At 32.9% G+C, this 21,269-nt stretch overlaps 3 protein-coding genes across 6 annotated transcripts; all 3 read left to right on the top strand.

Moving 5' to 3' along the window:
* Positions 1–253: 253 nt before the first annotated feature.
* LOC138944793 (uncharacterized) lies at positions 254–6,765 on the top strand. 3 transcript variants are annotated; one of them, XM_070315785.1, is made up of 6 exons: positions 254–823; positions 905–3,261; positions 3,386–3,505; positions 3,593–5,174; positions 5,354–5,525; positions 5,677–6,765. In XM_070315785.1, the coding sequence occupies exons 1-6, from the start codon at positions 626–628 to the stop codon at positions 5,898–5,900; spliced, it is 4,653 nt and encodes a 1,550-aa protein (XP_070171886.1). In that variant the 5' UTR covers positions 254–625; the 3' UTR covers positions 5,901–6,765. The 3 variants fall into 3 exon arrangements, with proteins under 3 accessions (XP_070171886.1, XP_070171885.1, XP_070171887.1); XM_070315784.1 differs by having other exon boundaries at positions 254–3,261; XM_070315786.1 differs by having other exon boundaries at positions 254–3,261; positions 5,368–5,525; positions 5,677–5,764.
* A 1,806-nt stretch (positions 6,766–8,571) lies between these two features.
* Positions 8,572–13,818, top strand: LOC138942029 (protein Skeletor, isoforms B/C-like). Its single transcript, XM_070312063.1, has 12 exons — positions 8,572–9,139; positions 9,765–9,984; positions 10,088–10,196; positions 10,529–10,767; positions 10,917–11,197; positions 11,289–11,425; positions 11,514–11,649; positions 11,745–11,943; positions 12,027–12,127; positions 12,215–12,469; positions 12,548–12,655; positions 12,805–13,818. The coding sequence occupies exons 1-12, from the start codon at positions 9,061–9,063 to the stop codon at positions 12,993–12,995; spliced, it is 2,055 nt and encodes a 684-aa protein (XP_070168164.1). The 5' UTR covers positions 8,572–9,060; the 3' UTR covers positions 12,996–13,818.
* Positions 13,819–16,610: 2,792 nt separating this feature from the next.
* Positions 16,611–20,753, top strand: LOC138942020 (uncharacterized). Of its 2 annotated transcripts, none has more exons than XM_070312049.1 (3): positions 16,611–16,720; positions 19,666–19,804; positions 20,053–20,753. In XM_070312049.1, the coding sequence occupies exons 1-3, from the start codon at positions 16,672–16,674 to the stop codon at positions 20,201–20,203; spliced, it is 339 nt and encodes a 112-aa protein (XP_070168150.1). In that variant the 5' UTR covers positions 16,611–16,671; the 3' UTR covers positions 20,204–20,753. The 2 variants fall into 2 exon arrangements, with proteins under 2 accessions (XP_070168150.1, XP_070168141.1); XM_070312040.1 differs by having other exon boundaries at positions 16,639–16,883.
* The last annotated feature ends 516 nt before the right edge of the window (positions 20,754–21,269 follow it).

Genomic DNA, 21,269 nt, shown 5'->3' with positions numbered 1-21,269 from the left:
AATATTCTGTGCTACCTGAGTATATTATCTTACAACTTAAGAATTGACATATGAACATCACTTATGAACATATTGATTATCCTTTGATTTTTACGTATTCTATTTGAAATCGGCCATGAATATTCAATTCACTCATGTATATTCGCCCAGATGGCGCTTAAAACACTACTCCAAAGTGAAATACGGGAGTTAGCTATCTATATTCTTATATCATCTATGAGATAATACACTAGTCACAGCGGGGGGACTGGAGAGAAGCTGTGGGCAGCAGATGTAAACAAGAGTTTGATTTGAATCGTCGTTACAACGTAAGCGATTGCAACTGCAATTTTTCGTCGAGAAACGCGGATATCAGTGCGAGAGCATGCGAGATCTTCTCGAACCGAACGTAAACGCGTCAGATATAAAGTGACGCACATTTGTGTTCATAACCTGCAAGCATCCGTCATTGATAATAGACGCGCACGATCGTGAATATTAAAAGCGCAATATATAAATATGTCTAATTTCTATTCGATCGTCGTTTATTGCGATCGAGCGGGGAGAATCTACGCGACGACTTAAAAGTGCGAGTGAAACTCGCGGTGGCCGAAGAATGTAGAAGAGGAGAAGATGCTTCAGTAGTATGGAATACGATTCAGAATCAAGCTACGAGGGCGGTTGTTATTCGAGGGATCTCGCGAACACCGGCGACGACAAACCAGCTCGTCTGACGGAAGCGCGCGAGAAATGCGATCGCGCCTCCTGCAGCCGCTCCCCGCCGTTTATGGCGGAGCCGTTGAAATTGAAGGCAAATTTAGCCAAGAAGAGTCTCTCCGCCCAGGTAATGGAATATTATCGCAAATACTCGCGAGACGCGAATCTGGATCAATATTTCTCCCTACCCGTGTCGAATACTCCGCAGGAGACCGTTAACTACTACTACAGCGTATACGAACTGAATGCGCAGGTGGGTCCGAATAGGCAAGAATGTATCGGAGAAGAATATAATCTAAAATCTTATGTCCCGAGGGAGAGACGTAGGTGGGTAAGGCCTCCATTGATCGGACAGTCCTCAAATACGGATGCTTCAACCAGGTACGTTGAAACGTTGACAGATCTTCAGACACCATCGCCCGATTTCAAGCACCATCTTACGCCGGAAACGATACACGAGGAGAAGAATGAGAGCCAAGAGAAGTTTCCCGAGATAAACGACAGAAAGCTATCCTCCCCGACTTCCAGCGTAACGTCTCACAAACCACTGGAGTGGGACAGCGGCGCTGATGTTGGTTACTTCAATTCACTCGCCCATAATAAGCAAGACGACAAAAGATTAAGCACCATAGAACGCATGGCTCTAGCGCGAGGATGCTCGGCTGCTTTACGGTTAGATCCGGAAGGTACCACCGAGTCCGGGATGCAATCGGGGAAGAATACAGGGGCGCATGGCGGTTCGAAATCATCGACTGCCCCTAATGCAAATTCCACACCGTTGGTAGCGCATGCTTCAGGATCGGAGAGCGAAATAGAGATAACACCTATTGTTAAGAACCATTTGCCTGGCATTATCACCGGAGATGATATAAAATCGCAAGAGAGATGTGTTGCGAATGATGCCATAGAACCGAAAGCTATGATAAAGTCCACGAAACGGGAAGTACACAATTTCGATACCCCTACATCGTCGTTTAAAATGCCACTGACGCTGGCGAAATATTCGACGGTAGAAAGAAGTAGAGTAAATTCGAAACGTAAAGAAATTACACGTCCATCTGGTTCGCCGTTGCAGAAAAGCATCTCGATGAACGTAATACCCGCGTCGTCTTCAAAATCCTCTTTGAAGAGAAGTCAAAGCGAATTAAACTTTCACGCTAAAGAAAAGAAATCTGTGTTACCTTTAATCTTTAATTCTACGTCCTCGATCGCTACTGTGGTAAATAAACCTGTCACTTGTGATAAAGTAATACAGACAAGTCCAGACGTATACTCTCAAGAATCCGTTGCCATTCAAGTTTCAGATCTTGACGAAAGCAAGTCGCCGTTGTTAACGGAGAAAGATCTTAATTTGCAAACGATACATTCTATTTTGAAAAAGTCCAATGATACGTATAAGGTTAAAAATACAAGAAAATGCGAAAACGCTTCGCGTTCAGCAGATGATGTCAAGATCGGTACGAGCGGAAGGGACGCTCAAAGACATCGGAGCAGCACGGACATCTCGCAGAACGCGTCGACCTCGATAACACCTCAGCTCGACGAGGCGGAGAATGTATCCGGGAGAGCCAACAGTTTTGAATACTTTCCGGGACACACTTATGCAAACGTTCCGAACGAGAGGGATAGCCACGTGTCTTCGGATACTGGTAGATCGAACTCGACTTTACCAAACAGCAGCTCCAGTGTTAACGACAAACTGTGGGGAGATTCGGATAGCTTGGTCCGAGACTTGGAGAGAAGCGTCAACATCCTCAAGAGCCTCGTCGATGCCAACAAATGCGACAAGCAAGTTAAGAAAAGACTGATACAGCACGTGATCAAACGGCTCGTCACCGCAAAGTACACGGACGACAAAATTGAGCATAATTTGGAGGACAACGTTCCCTGGAATCCGGACGACGCGAGGAACAAGGTTTACCGAGCCCAATTGCTTCAGGCTTTGACGAACAAGCATAGCACCACTGAGTCCTCGGACGAGTGGAACTTGCAGAAGAAAGATATATCGATGCAGAAATCCGTGGGAACCACCAGTGACGTTATAAAGGAAGTCGCGTTGGGAAGTAGTAACAGTGACAAATTCGACCGACATACAGATAGAACAGAGATGGACGGTAGAAAAGCGCGACTAGGACTAAGAACCGATGACTGTCAGCGGAGCAGCAACACGCCGACGGATCCTGATAAGAGCGAGAGTTCCGAGTGTTTCGTACCTCAGCGCAATCATAAAAATGCTAAGGTGAACGATATATTCTGCTTCAAGGAGAACTGTAAACTTCCGCATCGAGAGTCGACCACGACGAACAGCATACTCCCGGATCACAACAGGATCCTACTAGACGCCGTCGTTAACAATAGAAGGACACTCGTCGAATCTAATAATACTACAGATAACAATACTGATTGGAGATTGCCGACTACCTCGTCGGAAAGGCACTTTGAATTAAAGAAGTGCAGCATGTCCGAGTCCGGTGATTCTAAACTCGTTAATTACGCCGAAATGGAGAAGAGAAATCAACTGATTTGGATTACGAATGAAATCAGCCATCTCTGTAACTTGAAAAAGTATGTTCCGAATATTCGTATTTTAATAATCTCTTTATCGGATTAAAATTTGTCAAATATTAAACAAGTTTTTTTTTCCACAAAGTAGAATATTTATATTATTATATTTTTTTTTATTGATTAGATTGCTAGAACAGCCTAGGCGATTAGAAAGACCGAAATCCTCACCGAGGAAGTCCAAATCGGCGAATCTCAAACCGAAGCAAACAGCGATAGTCAGACGGGAACAACACGCCGTACACGGGTAATGCGACATGTACTCCGTAATATAGATACGGAATTCCGTATCATAATTTCATTTTATTTTAATCTTTCTCTTCCTTTTCAATAGTATATCCGATCTGCGGGAGGATTCCATGAACGAGCCGTGGTCATCTCACTGTAACTTGGCGACCCGCGAGACTGTGTGTGATACCGTAATCCAGAGGATCATGAAACGTAACAGTTGCACACAAACAACTACGAATCTATCCAGCGCCCATTCGAAGACGGGAGGGGAAATTGTGTCTGCATCCAGAACGCAGAGATCCGTAACGAAGCACATCACTGTCGGTGTACAAACGTTACCTCGGGAAATGTCCTCGATACCGTTCGAATCGCCGATAAAATCGGATACGAGATACATGAATTCTCAAAAACTATGTTATCAGAATGGTGCAAAATGCAGAGATCAATCGTGCCAAACACATAATATCGCCCGTACGTGCGTGCGGTGTAATCAGAATCCTGACTCCGATATAGCTTCGATCAGATCACGTAAAGGAGATGTGTCGATCGTTTCGCAGCAGACGCAGACGCAGACGAATTACACAAAAGACGACAGTGTGACGGAACCCACCTGTTCCCGTGCATCGAAGAGTAATACTATCCAACAAAAACAGAAAGAGGCTAAGAATCAAATCAATGCATCGAAATCGAAATGTAGTTGCACTGGTAGTAACATTTGCTCGTCCATTAACGATAATAAATGTGGTCTAAACACAATTGAAATCAAACGAACCATCGAAAAACAACCACTATTTACATGTACATTGTGTTCCAAACAGAAACCTGTCGCGGATATTAGTAATGCCATTTATAATTGTGATAAAAAAAATCTCTCCTGCACGCATGAAAGTATCTCGGGATCAAATGTTCAAACGTCGAGGATTTATATGAATGCGTGCGAATGCGATGTCAATATTCCTGTTAAGGATGTGGATAGAAAAATCATCGGCAAATCCCGACAAACTTACGCGGAGAATCAGAACAGACGCGGTTTGAATCAAAACGAACAAAATAACACTAGAAAGAATTGCGATTGTGCTAATAAACGCGATGTGTATCGAAATTCGGAAATCACGACGGCGGAAACATTATGCGACCATTGTCATTCGAGCAGTAAAATCGACAATAACAACGGCACAACTTTGTGCCATTTCGAGTGTCGTGCAGCGGAGTATCAAACGCAAAAGCAAATCTATTCTGACAGTTCGCAAGACGCTACCATAATTCAACAACGTAAAGTACAAAATAACGTATTAAAATGCAATTGTAATGAGGCTTGCTCCTGTAGTAATAATAAACCGATCAAAGATACTGTCAAAGCGTGCAAGAATTACGCATCGAAACCAAATATCGCAGATAATACCGGTATTAATAAGACAGAGAGAAATTGTCAACATTGTCGCGCGTGTGGTGCCGCGTATCAAAACATCAGAAAATGTGGATGTCATCAAATGTATCCCAAAGCTGTTGCGTACGAGGTGTCGTTTACAAAAGAGAATATCTCGAAAAATGAAATCTCGGATATCATTCCAATAATGCCAAAAGTTTCCAAGCAGCCTTCGAGTGTAGCCAAATTTGATACCTGTTCTTGCGATATTATGAAAAGGAATAACAAAAATAAAGTTCATCGAATGAGTACATTGCAGGTAAGAAATTTGATGAAATTTAATAGACGAGATACTCAATTTATAGACTTGTCACTTGAATGAAATAATTTTTGTATTTATAATATCAAATATAACATCCCTCGAATAAATATTATGATTGATTTTAAAGATGAAATATCATAGACTTTTCGGATTCCTGACACTCAAATCAATTTTAGGATTATTTATCTAGAAACAATCCCGAGTTTGTGGGCAATGCAGAAACACGCCGACAATATTTATCGGAAATATGCCAATTGCGGGAATTGAGAAAAGACAAAAGGATACAATTATTGGCAATGGCTAGTACATCTACTGTCAATAAATCCGCACCGATACGAAAGCCAATAGGTGAAATTTAATTATAATATACATTTATATTAATATACAAATTAATAATTTACATTGTGTTATATTTAGAACAAAATTAATTTTTTTCAATATTGTAGCATTTTATAATATATATATATATACTTCACAATTTTTTTTATTGTACATATAGCTTGCGCGCAACGAAAAATTACTGACGAGGAAATGAAGGAGCGGTTACGTAAACGGTATCTCCAATTGAATGAAGTACGATTTAAACGGCAACAACAGGAACGACAAGAAGAAGCACGTCGAAATAAACTTATGGCAAAAATTTTTTGCAAGAGATTGCAACAAAAGGTTTTGAGTGGCCAAGTAAATTTATCTCAAAGTGTCAGTGTTATATCCAATTTGTAAAGTTCTTAGGAGTTACTTATGTAGAGTGCCTTTCTATTTTCATAAGTCTATGAATAGAGTTATCTCAGGGATTTTTTTTTAAATTTTTGTTATTTTGTATATAATTATTGCATACATGAAATTGAAATGTTTATCCATTTAAAATTTAGTTAAATAAAATAACGCAGTTTTGCAGTACATTCGTACATTCACACACATTACGTTATTTAAAGATATGTAGCAAATATTATACTTTTATTAATTATTGTTGGTTTAGCAACATTTTATATTTAAACAATTTTGTTAAAATTATTACTACCTATAAGAATGAATTGTGATTCTGTGCAACTGCAGAATGAACAAAAAATAGGTGAATTTTAAAAAAATCCCAGAGATAGTTCTTAATGTTATATATACTTATCTCAATTTTTTGAATGATGCCTATTATAAACGGGAAAATTTTGAAATATTCAATTTAACCAACTAAAAACATGCCATTCTACTTTAATTATATTATCTCAGATATAGTTGCATTGAAATTATGATAGTGCATGTTTTCTTCTGAATAATTACACATTAGAAAAGTGCGCTAAAATTTATATAATCTATTTATAATTATGGAATATACAATATCATAAAGACCACAGATCTGATCTTGACGTGCTAAAGCCATGTATGCATAATTTTATTATTAATTATTTATCTTTATGAGCACAAATAACATGACTAAATAGTACAAAAAGATATCGAACCTTTTTATATATGTTTTAGCTTTATATGTTATAGATACAAAAAAACATATTCATTAGAGATATGATCTGACTTATCTTTTATTTTTTAATACAAAAATATTAGTATGACCGGAACATAATAATAGTAATAATTCATGTTTATGCCATACATATAGTTTAGCAAAATCATTTTCACATAGTGAAACATATCATTCATATATATATATATCATTAATCAAAATGGATGCTTTAAAATAAGAATAGTTGTTGCATAGTACCTGAATCTTGTAGTAACATTTTTTTTATTACATATGAAATAAAACCTGCTAATGAATTCTTATATGTGTAATTTGAAGGAAACATTGTTAAGAATTTAGGTTTCATATATATATATATTTATAAAGTGATAATAACACACACACACACACACACAATCACTTTTATGAGCTGTAATATTTTTATGTTATAAATTCCATTATATATGTATGTCCTATCATATAATATAATCTGAAGTGTGTTAAGATTTTTTTTTTTTTTTTTTTACTTTAAATTATCCGTATATACATTTTCAGAATCTATAAGATAATTAATTCTATTTGCAGAGAATGTGAATATATCTCTCAATATTTATGAAAACATGTAATATTGATATTTCATTCAATGACTGGAATATTTTTTTTACTTTTATTTGATCTTTCTCGATTATTGAAACATCGGAATATCTGTGACATGATGGTTGCAGCAAGCGAGAAAATAAATTTCTGTATAATTTAGATTCATTATAACGCAATTGAAAGTATATATTAGAGGACGAAATGATAAACTTACTTTCTTATCACAAAATCCTTGATTACGTTTCTGTATTTTTGTAATGGTTTCAATCCGTTTTCGGCTATTTCGAATGTCAGCAACAACATAATGAACCGAAATGATATCAATCAATGAAGCAACGCGATATATAATGTATTTTATATACGGAAATTTCTGACAATCAACATGGAATATATTACGCTCGACGCTAATCGATCAAACAGCCAAACGTAGGGAAGAAGAGAAGATATATGTACACATTTAAACGTTGAAATAAATTTGATCAATTTAATTAGAATTTATTCCTAGAAATAGTGTCGTTTTATATTTGTAAGTATTCGATATTATATTAATGCATTTATATTGGAGAAAAAAAGAGAGAAATTAAAACTGCACGCACACACACAAAATATTTTTATTTTATCCGATATTTATTTGAAAAATAATTTGTTCTCTTTTTCTTTAGTTACCCGATTTTTTCTTTGTTAAATATTTTTTTTGCATATATTTCTTTAAAATTGCGAATAATCACATATTTTATTCTAGAAGCGAAAAGTATAACGTAACGTGGCTAAATGGGACAAAACTTTCTATTTTTCCAACCATTTTGATAGATACTTTTCGCTTTTAAAAACAAAAAAATTTCAAAAAATTTCAAGGATGTTTTTAACTTCAAAAGGAAGAAATGTTTTCGAAATTTTTAAATTAAATTATATTTTATTATTTGATAGCAAATAAATATTATATAATTATACATATTTATATGTGACTTTTTATATATGGACAAATTTTTTTGGACAAATTAATATCTTTTATAATCTAATTGTGAACAATATTGTAACAATAACGAATAACATATAGAATATTATATAGAATGATCGTTTATTCTCTCTCGAATACCATCGATCTGATGATACGTTTCGTGATTGATTGTGAATTTGTCAAAAAATATGATTTACGATATATCAAAATAATCGCAGTAATTATATCTGTTTGTTTCATATCTATACTTTTTTAATAAGACAAAGTAGGGTGGAACAACAGGATATAAAGTAGCGTGGGAAGAACTGAAACTATGACTAATCGATGTTTCATCGAAAAGTTTCATCTAGTCTATCGTCCTCGTCATTGCGCGAACTGGATTCCAAGAAGGTGACAATGACCGCGACCGGTTGCAATAAATTCATTTTAACGTCGATTGGTCCCCGGTGTTCCCAAGCCAACAAGCGAACGCATACTTTCTCTCGGGGAATGTACAGTCCGCTCGTAGTGCTTGTGCATGGAACCGCGTTCCATGAAGGCCGATTCGGTTTTCTAGCCGCATTTGCGTCACGAAAGACGACGACGCGTCAAAGGAACATAATATTCTCGGCGAATTCACCATAATATCAAAACGCAGGACATCGCCATTATTCGCGATCGCCAACCGTTATTCGTGACACCAAATCGGACTCATTCACGGATCATTGACTTTGCTCGGACTCGCCTGATTATGACCATTGGATCAGAGCTACCAGTTGTACATAATCCGCTCCGATCATCTGTCCATTCCGCCAGTTTCTCTCCGCTTGTGATCTCTCGATTTCTTAGTCATCTCTCTATAAAAGTCAGTGATATGTTCTCGAATATTTAGGAGAAAAATGAAGCGATGGCGAGTGAGAATGAAAAGAATGGAGAGTGCTCTCGTGATGCTTCTAGGATGTTTGCTATTTTCTTACGGTAATTATTGATCTCGTATATTGTGTACAGAAATAGGCATTTGCGAAACAGAAAGAGATTGGTGAAGAAGAATTTGAGAAAAAACCGTCGCAAAATCAAAACGATTAAGTGTCAAAGATATCGCTTCATCTGGCATTAATATCTTCCCGAAGGACATCGCTTCATTCGATATTTTCGAAAAACAAATTTTCCTATGCAAACGATAGAAATCTAGAGCTTGGAATTTGAGTTATTCAGAGAGAATTTTCAAAACTGAATTAAACACATTTAAAAAAATAGATAAATTATCAAGATAAATATGATAACAATATATTTTTTTCTTTTTACACATACTTTGCCAAAATATATAAATATGCTATATTAATTTTCTCTCTTTCTCTCTCTCTCTCTTATAATTTTATAATAGTTTTATATAATTTATATTATGAAATTTGAATTAATTTATATTATATTATAGATATTAGTTATTGTAACATTTGATTTTTATCTCGATATTATATTTATTATATTATTTTTGCTCTGATAAGAAATTCTGTCAATCTCTTAAATGTCTAGATCTTTATTTTATTTTATTTTGTTTAATAAATATTTTTGTCAAGTCTAATAAATATTTTGATGTCGACAGCTTATGCCGAAGAAGATAATGGAGAGTATAAGGGAAAATATTTGGGAAAATTAAATCCCTATCATCATCAAGTTTCTGGTGATGTTTGGGCTGTGGATCAATATACCTTATTGTTGACGTCCTTTAATTATGATGGTAATGGAGCTGATACGTTTTTCTGGGCAGGAGCATCGAATAGACCAGGCCCGCAAGGATTTATCGTCCCCGATGAGTGGGGCAAGTAAGCTGTATTTTTTTTCCCTATAAATGTTTAAAAAAATTTCGAAATTAAATTCAACTATAAATCACTCAGTTCTCAATTCTAATAATTGCTTGGTTTTCAGGACAAATATATTAGATCGCTATTTCAACCGGGATTTTACACTCACCTTACCCGATAATAAGAAAATAACGGATATAAAATGGTTTGCAGTGTACGATTTACAAAGTCAAGTAGGTATAAATTTTAAGTATAATGTATTATGTGCGATTTCATGCTAATATTATTTCATATTTAGCACTAATATCTATGTAATATCGTAAAAGCAAGAATAAGTTAGATCCATTTATAAAGCATATTTTAAACATAAAATATTCGAAGTATGTAATACATTACGAACCTGTTCTTGTTTCTAAATTTAGATATTGTATTATTTCGATAATATTTTTAATTAAATGATGTATTGCCATATTACCAAGCTATAGCTGTTATCGTTTTGAAATTTTTGTGCCGTAATTAAGATGAGGTCAGTATAGTTGTTTAAAATTGTTTTTTTCAACTTTAGAACACTTTCGGTGATGTGTACGTTCCGGAAGAGTTTGATCCACCCGCGCCACAAAAGATATCACAGCTGTCGAAAAGATCTCACAATGTCTCGTCTGAACCCATCGTGATTTTGGACTCAAAAACTATCAGCATACCACAATTTATGTACGATGGGCAAGGTGTAGACACGTATTTCTGGGTCGGTCTTGGTCCGCAACCATCCAGCAAGGGTCACAAAGTACCCGATGAATATGGATAGTAAGAGAGAAATAATAGAGAATGTTATAATCTTTAAAAATTTATTACACTTATTTTTTAGGCCGCAAATACATTGACACACTCAAATTCATTGCATTTCATCAGTGCATTTTAAAATGTGAAAAGAAAATTATTTTTCTACTTTTTAGCATGGATTCTCTTAGAACATACAATAACGAAGACATCATACTAGAACTGCCAGGCGATATGACGGTTTTTAACATAGATTGGCTGAGTGTTTTCGATGTAAAAACTAAATCGAATTACGGTTCTGTTATTATACCCGATGGACTCAATGTACCACCGTCATTGATAAAAATTATCAAGCAAACGCAGTCTCTTCCGAATTGCGTTCAGCTGCACAAACGATATCAAGTTGCCTGGGAAATCTTCGGCCCGCAGATTACCATTCAATTGGTAGGTCAAGTCGGTACGTATATTTAACGTAAATTATACATGGATGTTATTATTTTAAAAAAATATGACTTATTATTAAAAAATATGAATTATTTATTTTCTAGCCGAAGATGAGTATATGGCTTTTGGATTGTCCGGTTCGGAAAACTCCAGTCAAATGGAAGGTTCGGATGCAACCATCGCATATATGGACGATACCCGTGGATACGCTACGGACTATAATATCACAGCAAAGGCGCCAGTGCGTAAGCTTGTTTAATGTGATTATATGGAAAAAAAGAAAAACGAATGAAAAGATAATACATTAATGAATATCTTAATGATTCTAGTGTGGGAAAGTTCTTGGTCAGTACAAAGGCGTTTGCAGAGACGAGCTTCTCGGCGGTTTGGATAGTAATCAGCTCTTCACCGCGGTGAGAGAGAACGGTATCAACATCATTACATATAGGCGTACACTTATTTCATGTGAGTTACACAAGAGCTGACGCGTTTTTCATGCATACAAACACATGTTATATATATATATATATATATATATATATATAATTTTACTTTGATAGCCGATCCCGGAGACAAAGAATTCCCTATAGATAAACCAGTATACGTGGTCTGGGCTTTGGGCAGACTCGATAAAACTAATAATGAACCGAGCTTTCACGACTTGTATCCGAGAGGTGATGTAGTACTCGAACTAAATCGTAAAGAAGCAGAGAATGCTTGCATCGACTTTACGGAGACCAGCAGCAAACTTTCTCAAAAGTGCGAATGATTTATAATGTCTCTTTACTTATAATCAAATCGCGGTTCTTGGTTTTAATCTCGTCTGTTACTCTTTTTTTCAGAGAACCTTGGCAGAAAACCGAAATAATCGACAGAAGCGTTCGAACTTTCAAAGCAACTATCGGACCCTCCGGAGGAAAAAGAGGATATCAAGGAATTACGGGTATAAATTTCCTTGATCTTAGCTTAGATTCATAGCTAGATTGTTTTTCGACAATACATCACTTTAAAGAATTTTTTTTATTTACAGGGAAACCGTCAGTGGGTCTTGCCTGGTATATCGAAGGCGCGTTGATACCCGAATTGTACTTACGTCGCGGATTAACATATAGCTTTCGTGTTTATGGCGGGAACAATCCGCACAGCGCAAATCTGTACCATCCTTTGATAATAACCGATGATCCTCACGGAGGATACGATACGCTCAGCGATCTTGCGCAAAGTAAAATCAGAGTGTTGGCTGGAATTGAATTGACTAGAAGAGGTCGACCGCGACCGACCGCGGGTTGGTAGATTTACATTCACTCTTTCTCTTGTATGTTTATGTGAATTTTACGTTTATACGAATTTTATTATTTTTCAGTCGGGCCGCTTTGTTTAAGTAAGCATAAAGGTCGAGATAGAAGACTGGACGATACTTTTCTGTCGTTTAAGAAATTTAATAGGACTCTCATGCAAATCTGCGAACCAGGTAAGAGCTTGCTTCTTAAATCCAATTTATCGAATATAATTTCAAATTTTTATTTCACGTCAACTTTAAACCGACTGAAGCTTCCAAAATGCTCGCGTTTTTGTTATCGTAAAGATTAATCTTATTTATAAAAATGATTTTCTTCTTAGGAGACGGAGGCACTTTAATATTGAGTCCGAACTCATCATGGCCCGATCTAGTTTATTATAACTCGTTCACTCATCCGAACATGGGATGGAAGATTCACGTAATCGATTCTTATACAAGGAGTAATGCGATTGCACATAAATTATCATTATCATTCATTGCAATTACGACTGTGTTCTCTTATCTATTATAAAATTAGGTATAATATATAAAAAGATATCGTATTAAATTTTTTTTTCAACTTACCGAAAGATTACAGATTGAATCAGGATTCGCAAATTGCACGATTTATGCCAAACTAACGTGTATCTCGCGATGTTACAATATAAAAATGATGAATCATCGTGTACTATTTTTCTTGAATTATATTAAGCAACTACTCCTAATAGTTCCTACGCGATAAGTTGCATTTGTTACAATTTTGTGCCTCTTGTGAGACATGGGAAATTCGGGATTGTTTATTGGACAGGAATCAGGGAATTCGGATTACGTCCAAATAAATTAACTGATATTTCAATCATAACAATCGAAATAGCTGACGAATAGCTTTTATTAGGAATATATATACGTATATTTGTTTATTGGTATTTTTTTGTATAAGTCTTATTTCGCTCTTCGCTCTTAAGTCAGCTTCACACTTATTGCGGTTTCAAGTAACTTGGCATGCGCATGATTGATATTTCGCTGGTTTGACACGAGAGTCACTATTACGACCTTTCGTCATTTCGTGATACGCTAGTCAATTTACTAATTACGATTGCCCGCCGCCCGTTAGCGGTGAGTGCTTTTATAATCTCTTTGATTAGTTTTTCGGAGGGAATCGCCTGGCGACATGATCATATATGATCACGTCACTCGGTTCGTGATAGCGTGATCCAAGTGCAAGCGAAGAAGGTTCAAAGTCAAACTTCTTTGCTTGCATTTCCGGAATTTCTTCGTTCAAACTTCCGCGATCGCTTAGCCTCCGCGCGTAGCTTACTGCGTAAGCGCTTCAACGTTCGTAGCGTTATACGCCTTCCTCGGTTTAGACTTATAAATTGGAAGACGTATATCTTAATCGAAAGTAATAATAATATGAAATGAAAATAATATATAATTAAAATAATATATAATAATATATAATTATAATAACTTCTGTATAATCTTTTTGAGTTATATAACACGTAATTTAATAACAAAATAATGAGATCAATTTTATTCTATTATACTACAAAAGAAAGTAGACTCTCTCTTCTAAAAAAACAAGCAGATAAGATATATATATTATATTATATGATAATTTAGAATGTATCATTATTGTTTTTATGTGTGAGTAAGAGATATCATCAGAAGAATCAGTCTTAACATTGAATTATTATGTCAGAAGAGTAACCATGTATTTCAAAATTTGTTGTCATTTCAATCCACATTTAAATTATAGCAATTTGTACCTGATACGAAAATACTTGAGTTGTCGGAGAATGTGGTAGGTGTAATATCTTTGCGTCAAATCGCAATCAAATATCCTGACAAATTAACATATTAATCGTTTAATACATCAATCATTTAAACATATTAATTTATAATATTCGGTTCGGTAACAACGTTTATAGCTTGCACGACCGACAAAAGTAACGTAGAGTTATTCTGTACACGATTCTGTATCGACAGTTATCGTAAGCTACGATACTTTCGATTATAGGCATGATATAAGAATATGTCTTATCGAATAACGTTGATTGACTATAAGAAAGATATATGTGGGGCAATACAATTTTTGAATTTGTGACGAAGTGACGATGATTTTGGTTCTAATTATAATAAAATATTATTAAAAATAGATTTTCGAAGAAATGTGTATTAATTTAATAAAAATATAATCTAATAAAATAAATTCTGGATATTATTTTGTCAACTGTTTCACGGCGTCACTATTTTCTCCAAAATAAAAATTAAGTAAAATTGATGTGGCATTTTTGACATCGAGGGAATCATGTCACTTCATCTTCCTACTAGTAAAAAAAAAAAAATTGAATTATAATGAGGAAAAGGAGGGTAATATCATAAAACATTAATGAACGCTTCATAACAAACATTTGTTTGGCGTGTAAATATTTGAGTCTTTATACAACTTTCTTTTCTTTATTTTTCCATCAGACGCAAGACTCTCCAATTCAGCAATACTTTACACATATCTATACTTGTCTTATAAAATCTGACATTGAACAATATTTATAAAGTTTTCTATTTACGATTCAATGTTATTAAAAGAATATGAGAAGTGTGACCTTATTTTATATAATAAACATAAAAATTAAATTAAGCTTTATCTATCTTAATACACACGTCCAAATAAGAGAAAATAAGAAAAATGGAAAAAGTTTTTGTATATAAAAGCAATATAAATATTTCTATACAGAATACTTTTATCATATTATAATATTCGTAATTTTTTTACATAAAAATGTTTGAAGTGTTCGTGTATCCTAAACTTTTTAATCTAATAATTATAATCGATGATACATCATAGTTAATTATAGTGACATCACATGGATAATACCTTGCTAGCATTTCATTCGATGCATAATAAGTACGTTCGTTGAAAAATATTTTAGAAAAATATCATCCTATCTCGTCATAGTCGATGCATGGTGGTGGAGAAAATATCAATGATGAAGAAAATATCGATATATTCTCTGAAATGAAGAGAAAATGTAATATTTTACTACGCTACAAATGAGATAGATTTACTAAAGATACTTTACATACGATATTATAGCCTTTACAAATAATAATATACCTTGTCGTACATAACAATATTATCGTCACAGAAAATTATGTAATATGGTTTATGCGTCAAACACGTAGAATCTGTACAGTTCTTATATTTGCAAAATTTGATGATATCAGGTCTATTAAATATTGTGAAAGGTAAGCTATTGAAATAATAGTGCCAACAACTACGATATAATCCCAAGATGAGTTCTATTAGTATCGTCATTACATTTATGGGTTACGATCATTCCAATTACAAATTTTAGTTCTGCCGATCTTATTTTTGGTTTGCTTTTTTTATATTCATGTTAGATTCTCACTGAAAGAAGGATGTAACATTAGAATTTAACTAACGCTTCTTTTTTGAAGTGACTTTTAAATTGATTTTTGTACTGATTTAAGTTTCAATTAATTATGTAATTAGTGCTCATTTTTTATATACATATTTTAGTGCAATATACATAGAATTAATAATGGTTTTATCTGAAAAAAAAAACAGATATATTTTATCTTAAAAAATCCAATGAAAAATACATGTATTCATTATCTTAGGAAATAGATTTATAATGTTCTAATTATAAATAAGCCTTGTGCACATACATGCGCACATACTGTTTTCATACATATTATTTAACTTATGCGAAAGATAATTAATTATTGAATATATTAATTATATCAAATTATTATCCAACTTGTTGCTATCGCGTTTAGAAAAGGAATTTGATATTTGTTTTTAAATATAACGATATAATTGTCTCTTTTTCATTAGAGACTTTCTTATACGAAAGCTATTAGGTATGCGTGCTGTTATTTTAATGTTGTATCAATATATATGTATCTGAACCATGGAATGTTAAACGAGACCAAGAATTGCATGGTTCGCTCGCGGATCTTACACCATAATGCCTCCGTGAGGTTTCTCTTTTCGCTCACTCGCCCTGCCGTCTTCCTTTGAGAATCTCGAACGAGCATTCCACCTCCTTTTTCAAACGTTCTCCCTCTCTCTCATACTCGTCGCCTTCATTCTTCTCTTCATTCCTCCGACATCGTTCGTTCTGTCTTTTTGTCGCTCTCGTTGACGCCTCGCCAAGCATATTATATACGACAACGTAGGCATGTGGCTGACAGTTTACTCCGGGATCTTGATCCGCTCGACACGCGAAGGTTCGAAAGTATTCCGAAAGTATAATTGCGCTTACTTGCTTCCTGAATTTTCTTTCTCTCCGATCGAAACCACATCGAAGAAAAAGCGTGGAAAAAAGTGATGCGAAGATGGAAATGCACGTTACAAACGTAAATGACAGCGTAAATATTACAACCACAGAAGGTAATGCTTTAGTATGATAAAAAATGTAATATAAAAATATATTGAATTATCATTTTCAACGTATTATAAATTCGATAGACTATCTATCAAAACTTGTATATAAAATTTGAGAAGTTTTTAATGTGCATGATATTACGTATGCATTACGAATGCACAAAGTAAGAGTTTGCAAATAAAACGCTAATAATGAATTATCAATAAACGTGATCGTGTTAACTTGCCAAACTAAAAGAAATTTTAAATATTATTTTAAATATACAATAGAATTTTTATCTCTAATTCTACGAGAATTGCAATAATCATGTATACAATAATAAATAAGGTAATTATTAAAAAATAAAGATAATAGTATTAATAATGTTTAAAATCTTGAAAAAACTGAGTACTTTTTTCAAGAGAAATTCAAACTTATATTATTAAAAAAATTAATATATCTTTCACTACATCTTATTAAATTAATCTTAACAGCAAAATATGCGAAATGAAATAATAAAATATTCAATGTTCGATTTTATGTGCAAAAGACTTATTTTATCAAATTTTTAAACCATCAATATTTGATTGGAATTTTTAATTGATTATCTCCATTTTATTAGACTATATTATTAGGTCTTAATATTTTTTAATAATTAATTCTTCGACAAAAATCTTGATTAGCATTATACATATGATGTATCAAACACGTTGCCAATAGAAGAAGGTTAGAACGTAAATGCTTACGAACATTCCAATCTCTATAAATCTGTCGATTGCACATTCAAAATTGCATCATGCAAGTCTCATGTTGGTATAATTCGAGCTGGGAGAGCCAATAAGCAACTTATAACGCGATCGCAAACGCATCAATTTGAATAAGTGATGACTCGATAAGAAGACAAATGTATGACCCGCAGAGGCACAATCTAATATATGAAATTTCGTATAACCGATGATCATCATAAGTGGCATTGAAATATATTTAATGTAATTTAAATTTACTTGTAATGTAATTTACAAGTCTGTATCTTCAATTATTTCATATTTTATATACTTTTGCGTGTGTAAAAAGTTATGTATCTGAAATTTTTTTTAAATTGCATTATAATCTCGTTAAATGTATAGATACACAACCAATTTAAAAAAAAGAATTAATTGATACTAAGAAATAATTGATACTTTCCTTCATAAATAAAAAAATAAATAAATATATATATATATATATATATATATATATATATATATATATATATATACAGAGTGGACTAGTAACTCTTGCCACCTCGAATATCTTCGAATCTAGAACAGTTACGAAAAATTTTTTTGTAGTAGCGGCAATCACTTTGAGCACTTTATAAGCGTGAGTTTTTATTAATATTAATATTTTATTAATATTAATTTAATATTTAAATTATTAATGTTAATAATTATTTTTTTAATAAAAAATTTAATAAATTTGAAACTATAAAACTTTTGTAGGAAAAAATTTTTCGTAACTGTTCTAGACTCAAAGATATTCGAGGTGGCATTGATCCATCCTACACATATACAATATCGCATTGACGTCAATAAGGAAAATTTTTTTCTATGATTGTTCTTTTCTAAATGTCGCAAACTGTGAAAATAAAATTGCTTATCATACAGGCGGATTTAACTACACTTGTAACAATATGTGAACATACGTGGATGGAGGTCGATCACCAAATAATCAATAGATTGAAATAAATATCAATTAATGAGTGTGCAAGCTTAATAACGATATGATATCCATCAGATATTTTACTATATAATAAAAAAGTGTAAGCGTAAAAATCGTTTTACGTCTTTTGGCATTCAATTTTTGAATTAAATATGTTTTAATGTATATATGATATAATAATAATAATATCAATATATATTATAATTTATACAAAGTTTGAAAATAATCGAAAGTATTTCAGTATAATATTATATAACTTTAATTTTAAATTTATATTTTGTAATTTTATATCAAATTATAGCTTTAATACTAATTTATATCTGATTGTACAATATATTTTATTAAGTACAATATTTAAATACGAAATTTTCCTGCTATTTGCTTTTTAAAATAGCACATTTAAAATATAATTACATCTTATTGATAATATTAATAAATTATTAATGATATTAAATGGCAATAACGTCAAAAAATTAAACAAGCGCGTGAAACTCATCGTCTCGACTAGGACAGCATTATTTTAGTTTGTGTCAAATACAAGCATACGGAATGCAACATACAGAAGAAACGCCTCTCGTCTCAAGTTGCTGGTTTCTGATTATCATAACATGTCAGCACATAGAAATATCTTTCTTTATGAAACAAAATAATTCGGTTAAAAACCAGTGAAAGAAGTTGTTACACCATAATGAATACAAGATTTGAAAATTGCAAGAGAATACAATCAAATTTTTGTATCAACTTTCTTTCGTACAAGAATTCCTAATTTTTCAGTCTTTAAATATTTAAATCGTCAAATAAAATAAAGAAAGAACAATTATTTGGCACATATTTTAATGACGAATAGCTTTCTAAAATTTTTGATTATTCTTTCCAATATAATTTTATCCGCACATAAATCAATAAACTTGATATCAAAATTTTAAGTAACTAAAACAAGAAATGTATTAAAATAATATCGGACTTTTAAGAATAAAGCTGGAAATATTCATCTCTATCAATGATAAAAAAAAATTTGAACGGCGAAGACGCGATAACCATTAGTAAAAGAACGAATGACACTTTCTCGTACGTAATTTAAAACATTTTCTTAAATGACTCTTTTAGCATATATGTTCACATCGGAGGTATCTCTCATTGCCGAAGAGGAGGATGCGATTATAACATTGGTGGTAGTTGTGATCGGCATTATCATCGCTATAATGGTGTTATTCTCGATGGGTATCTTTATAGATTGTAAACATCAGTACGTAAAAATGAGCATTTACCTTTGCATTAGTCTTTGTAGATTAGATTTTCAAAACATTTGCATTTTGTTGAGCAAACAGTTTTCATAAATAATAATAAAATTATTATTTACGTTAATTATTATACGCAAAAGTTTTCTTTTATTCAAGTAGATTGTAAATTGGTTATTTATATGCGCGCCATTAAAGTTTGTAAAAGGATAAGAAAATAATAACAACTGTTACACAATAAACAACCTTGTTACAGGAAAACAGATTCTATGAAAAGAAGAAAACTGAGATTGAAAATGCCGCCATTAGCACGAAGAAATCGAGAAGACGAAGTAGAAGCTTTAGCTTCGAATATGTGTCCAAACGCTAACGATGTCGGATTTAGAGTGAGGGATGCTATAGTCTGATGTGTTCGGGACAATCCTTATTTTATACAGGCTTCACGGAAGATTTGAGAAATATATACCGTATTTTATTATACAATAATAAATAGTTAATATTTAGTATTAAAGTCAAGACAAAAGTGCACGCGCGTGCGCCATTAAAACATTATTCGTATATAATTCTCAAAGAGATGAATCTATTGTCAAGTGTGTATATTATACAATTTAGTAATAACTTCGTGATTAAGATATAAATTTTGCAGAATAGTTTTTTTAAAAAAATTAGCTGGCGTAGCTAAAAACTGGGTGTGATAACTAGATTTCAGTCGTAATATATGGACAGCGAACATCTTAGCTGTGACACCTATTTATTAGGTGCAACAGCGAATCGTTTTGCTGCAGTTTATAAATTTATTTTGCAAACCATGATTAGCTATGGTAGCGAAATTTTTTTTCCGTATAAAAAAACCAAAAAAGCTTTTTTTGGCTCTTATTAAAAAAAAATTAACGAGTTATTTTACTTAAACGAATTGTAAGATAAAAATTTTTTACGTAGTAGCTTTTATTTATTGAAATTTTGACAGTTATAATATATATATATATATATATATATATATATATATATATATATATCACATAATTTTTTATTTTCAACGTCATATAATTATTTATCTGTGATATGAAAAAATTTGATACTTGTTATTATATTAATAATGTGGTGTCAACTGTAAAAATAAAATATTTATGATTTTATATAATAAGAAATACAAAAATCTATAATAATTATTAATCCAGAGATTGTTCGACTGTATTAAGAAAAATAAGTAAAATTAAACATTTAAAATTTTAGAAATAAGATCATTGAGAGAGAGAGAGACAGTAATTTTGTTAATTATAATTATAATATAATTTGAAGAGCTGTGTTGCGCATTTTCTATACACACCCACACCTACGTATATATACACATATGTATACACATACATACCTATTTATGTGTAATTTGAATACTCACACCTACCGCATCCGGCTCCGGATGTCTGAGTACAATTACATGCGCCATTTCAGTACTCTGCGTTGATACCACTGCTT

This window comes from Polyergus mexicanus, unplaced genomic scaffold (genome assembly GCF_030449975.1).
Source record: "Polyergus mexicanus isolate NDT 795.1 unplaced genomic scaffold, iyPolMexi1.0 SCAF_2, whole genome shotgun sequence".
Lineage (NCBI taxonomy): Eukaryota > Metazoa > Arthropoda > Insecta > Hymenoptera > Formicidae > Polyergus > Polyergus mexicanus.
This window is presented reverse-complemented; position numbering and strand designations above follow the sequence as displayed.

Bases quoted from the DNA above. Each gene is read 5' to 3' on its own strand.
- LOC138944793 (XM_070315784.1), top strand. From the start codon at position 626: ATGGAATACGATTCAGAATCAAGCTACGAGGGCGGTTGTTATTCGAGG. The intron at 3,262-3,385 runs GTATGTTCCGAA...TTTATTGATTAG, and splicing joins CATCTCTGTAACTTGAAAAA to ATTGCTAGAACAGCCTAGGC. The intron at 5,175-5,353 runs GTAAGAAATTTG...AATCAATTTTAG, and splicing joins ATCGAATGAGTACATTGCAG to GATTATTTATCTAGAAACAA.
- LOC138942020 (XM_070312040.1), top strand. From the start codon at position 16,829: ATGGAAATGCACGTTACAAACGTAAATGACAGCGTAAATATTACAACC. The intron at 16,884-19,665 runs GTAATGCTTTAG...TGACTCTTTTAG, and splicing joins AAATATTACAACCACAGAAG to CATATATGTTCACATCGGAG. The intron at 19,805-20,052 runs GTACGTAAAAAT...ACCTTGTTACAG, and splicing joins TTTATAGATTGTAAACATCA to GAAAACAGATTCTATGAAAA.
- LOC138942029 (XM_070312063.1), top strand. From the start codon at position 9,061: ATGAAGCGATGGCGAGTGAGAATGAAAAGAATGGAGAGTGCTCTCGTG. The intron at 9,140-9,764 runs GTAATTATTGAT...TGATGTCGACAG, and splicing joins ATGTTTGCTATTTTCTTACG to CTTATGCCGAAGAAGATAAT. The intron at 12,656-12,804 runs GTAAGAGCTTGC...TTTTCTTCTTAG, and splicing joins CATGCAAATCTGCGAACCAG to GAGACGGAGGCACTTTAATA.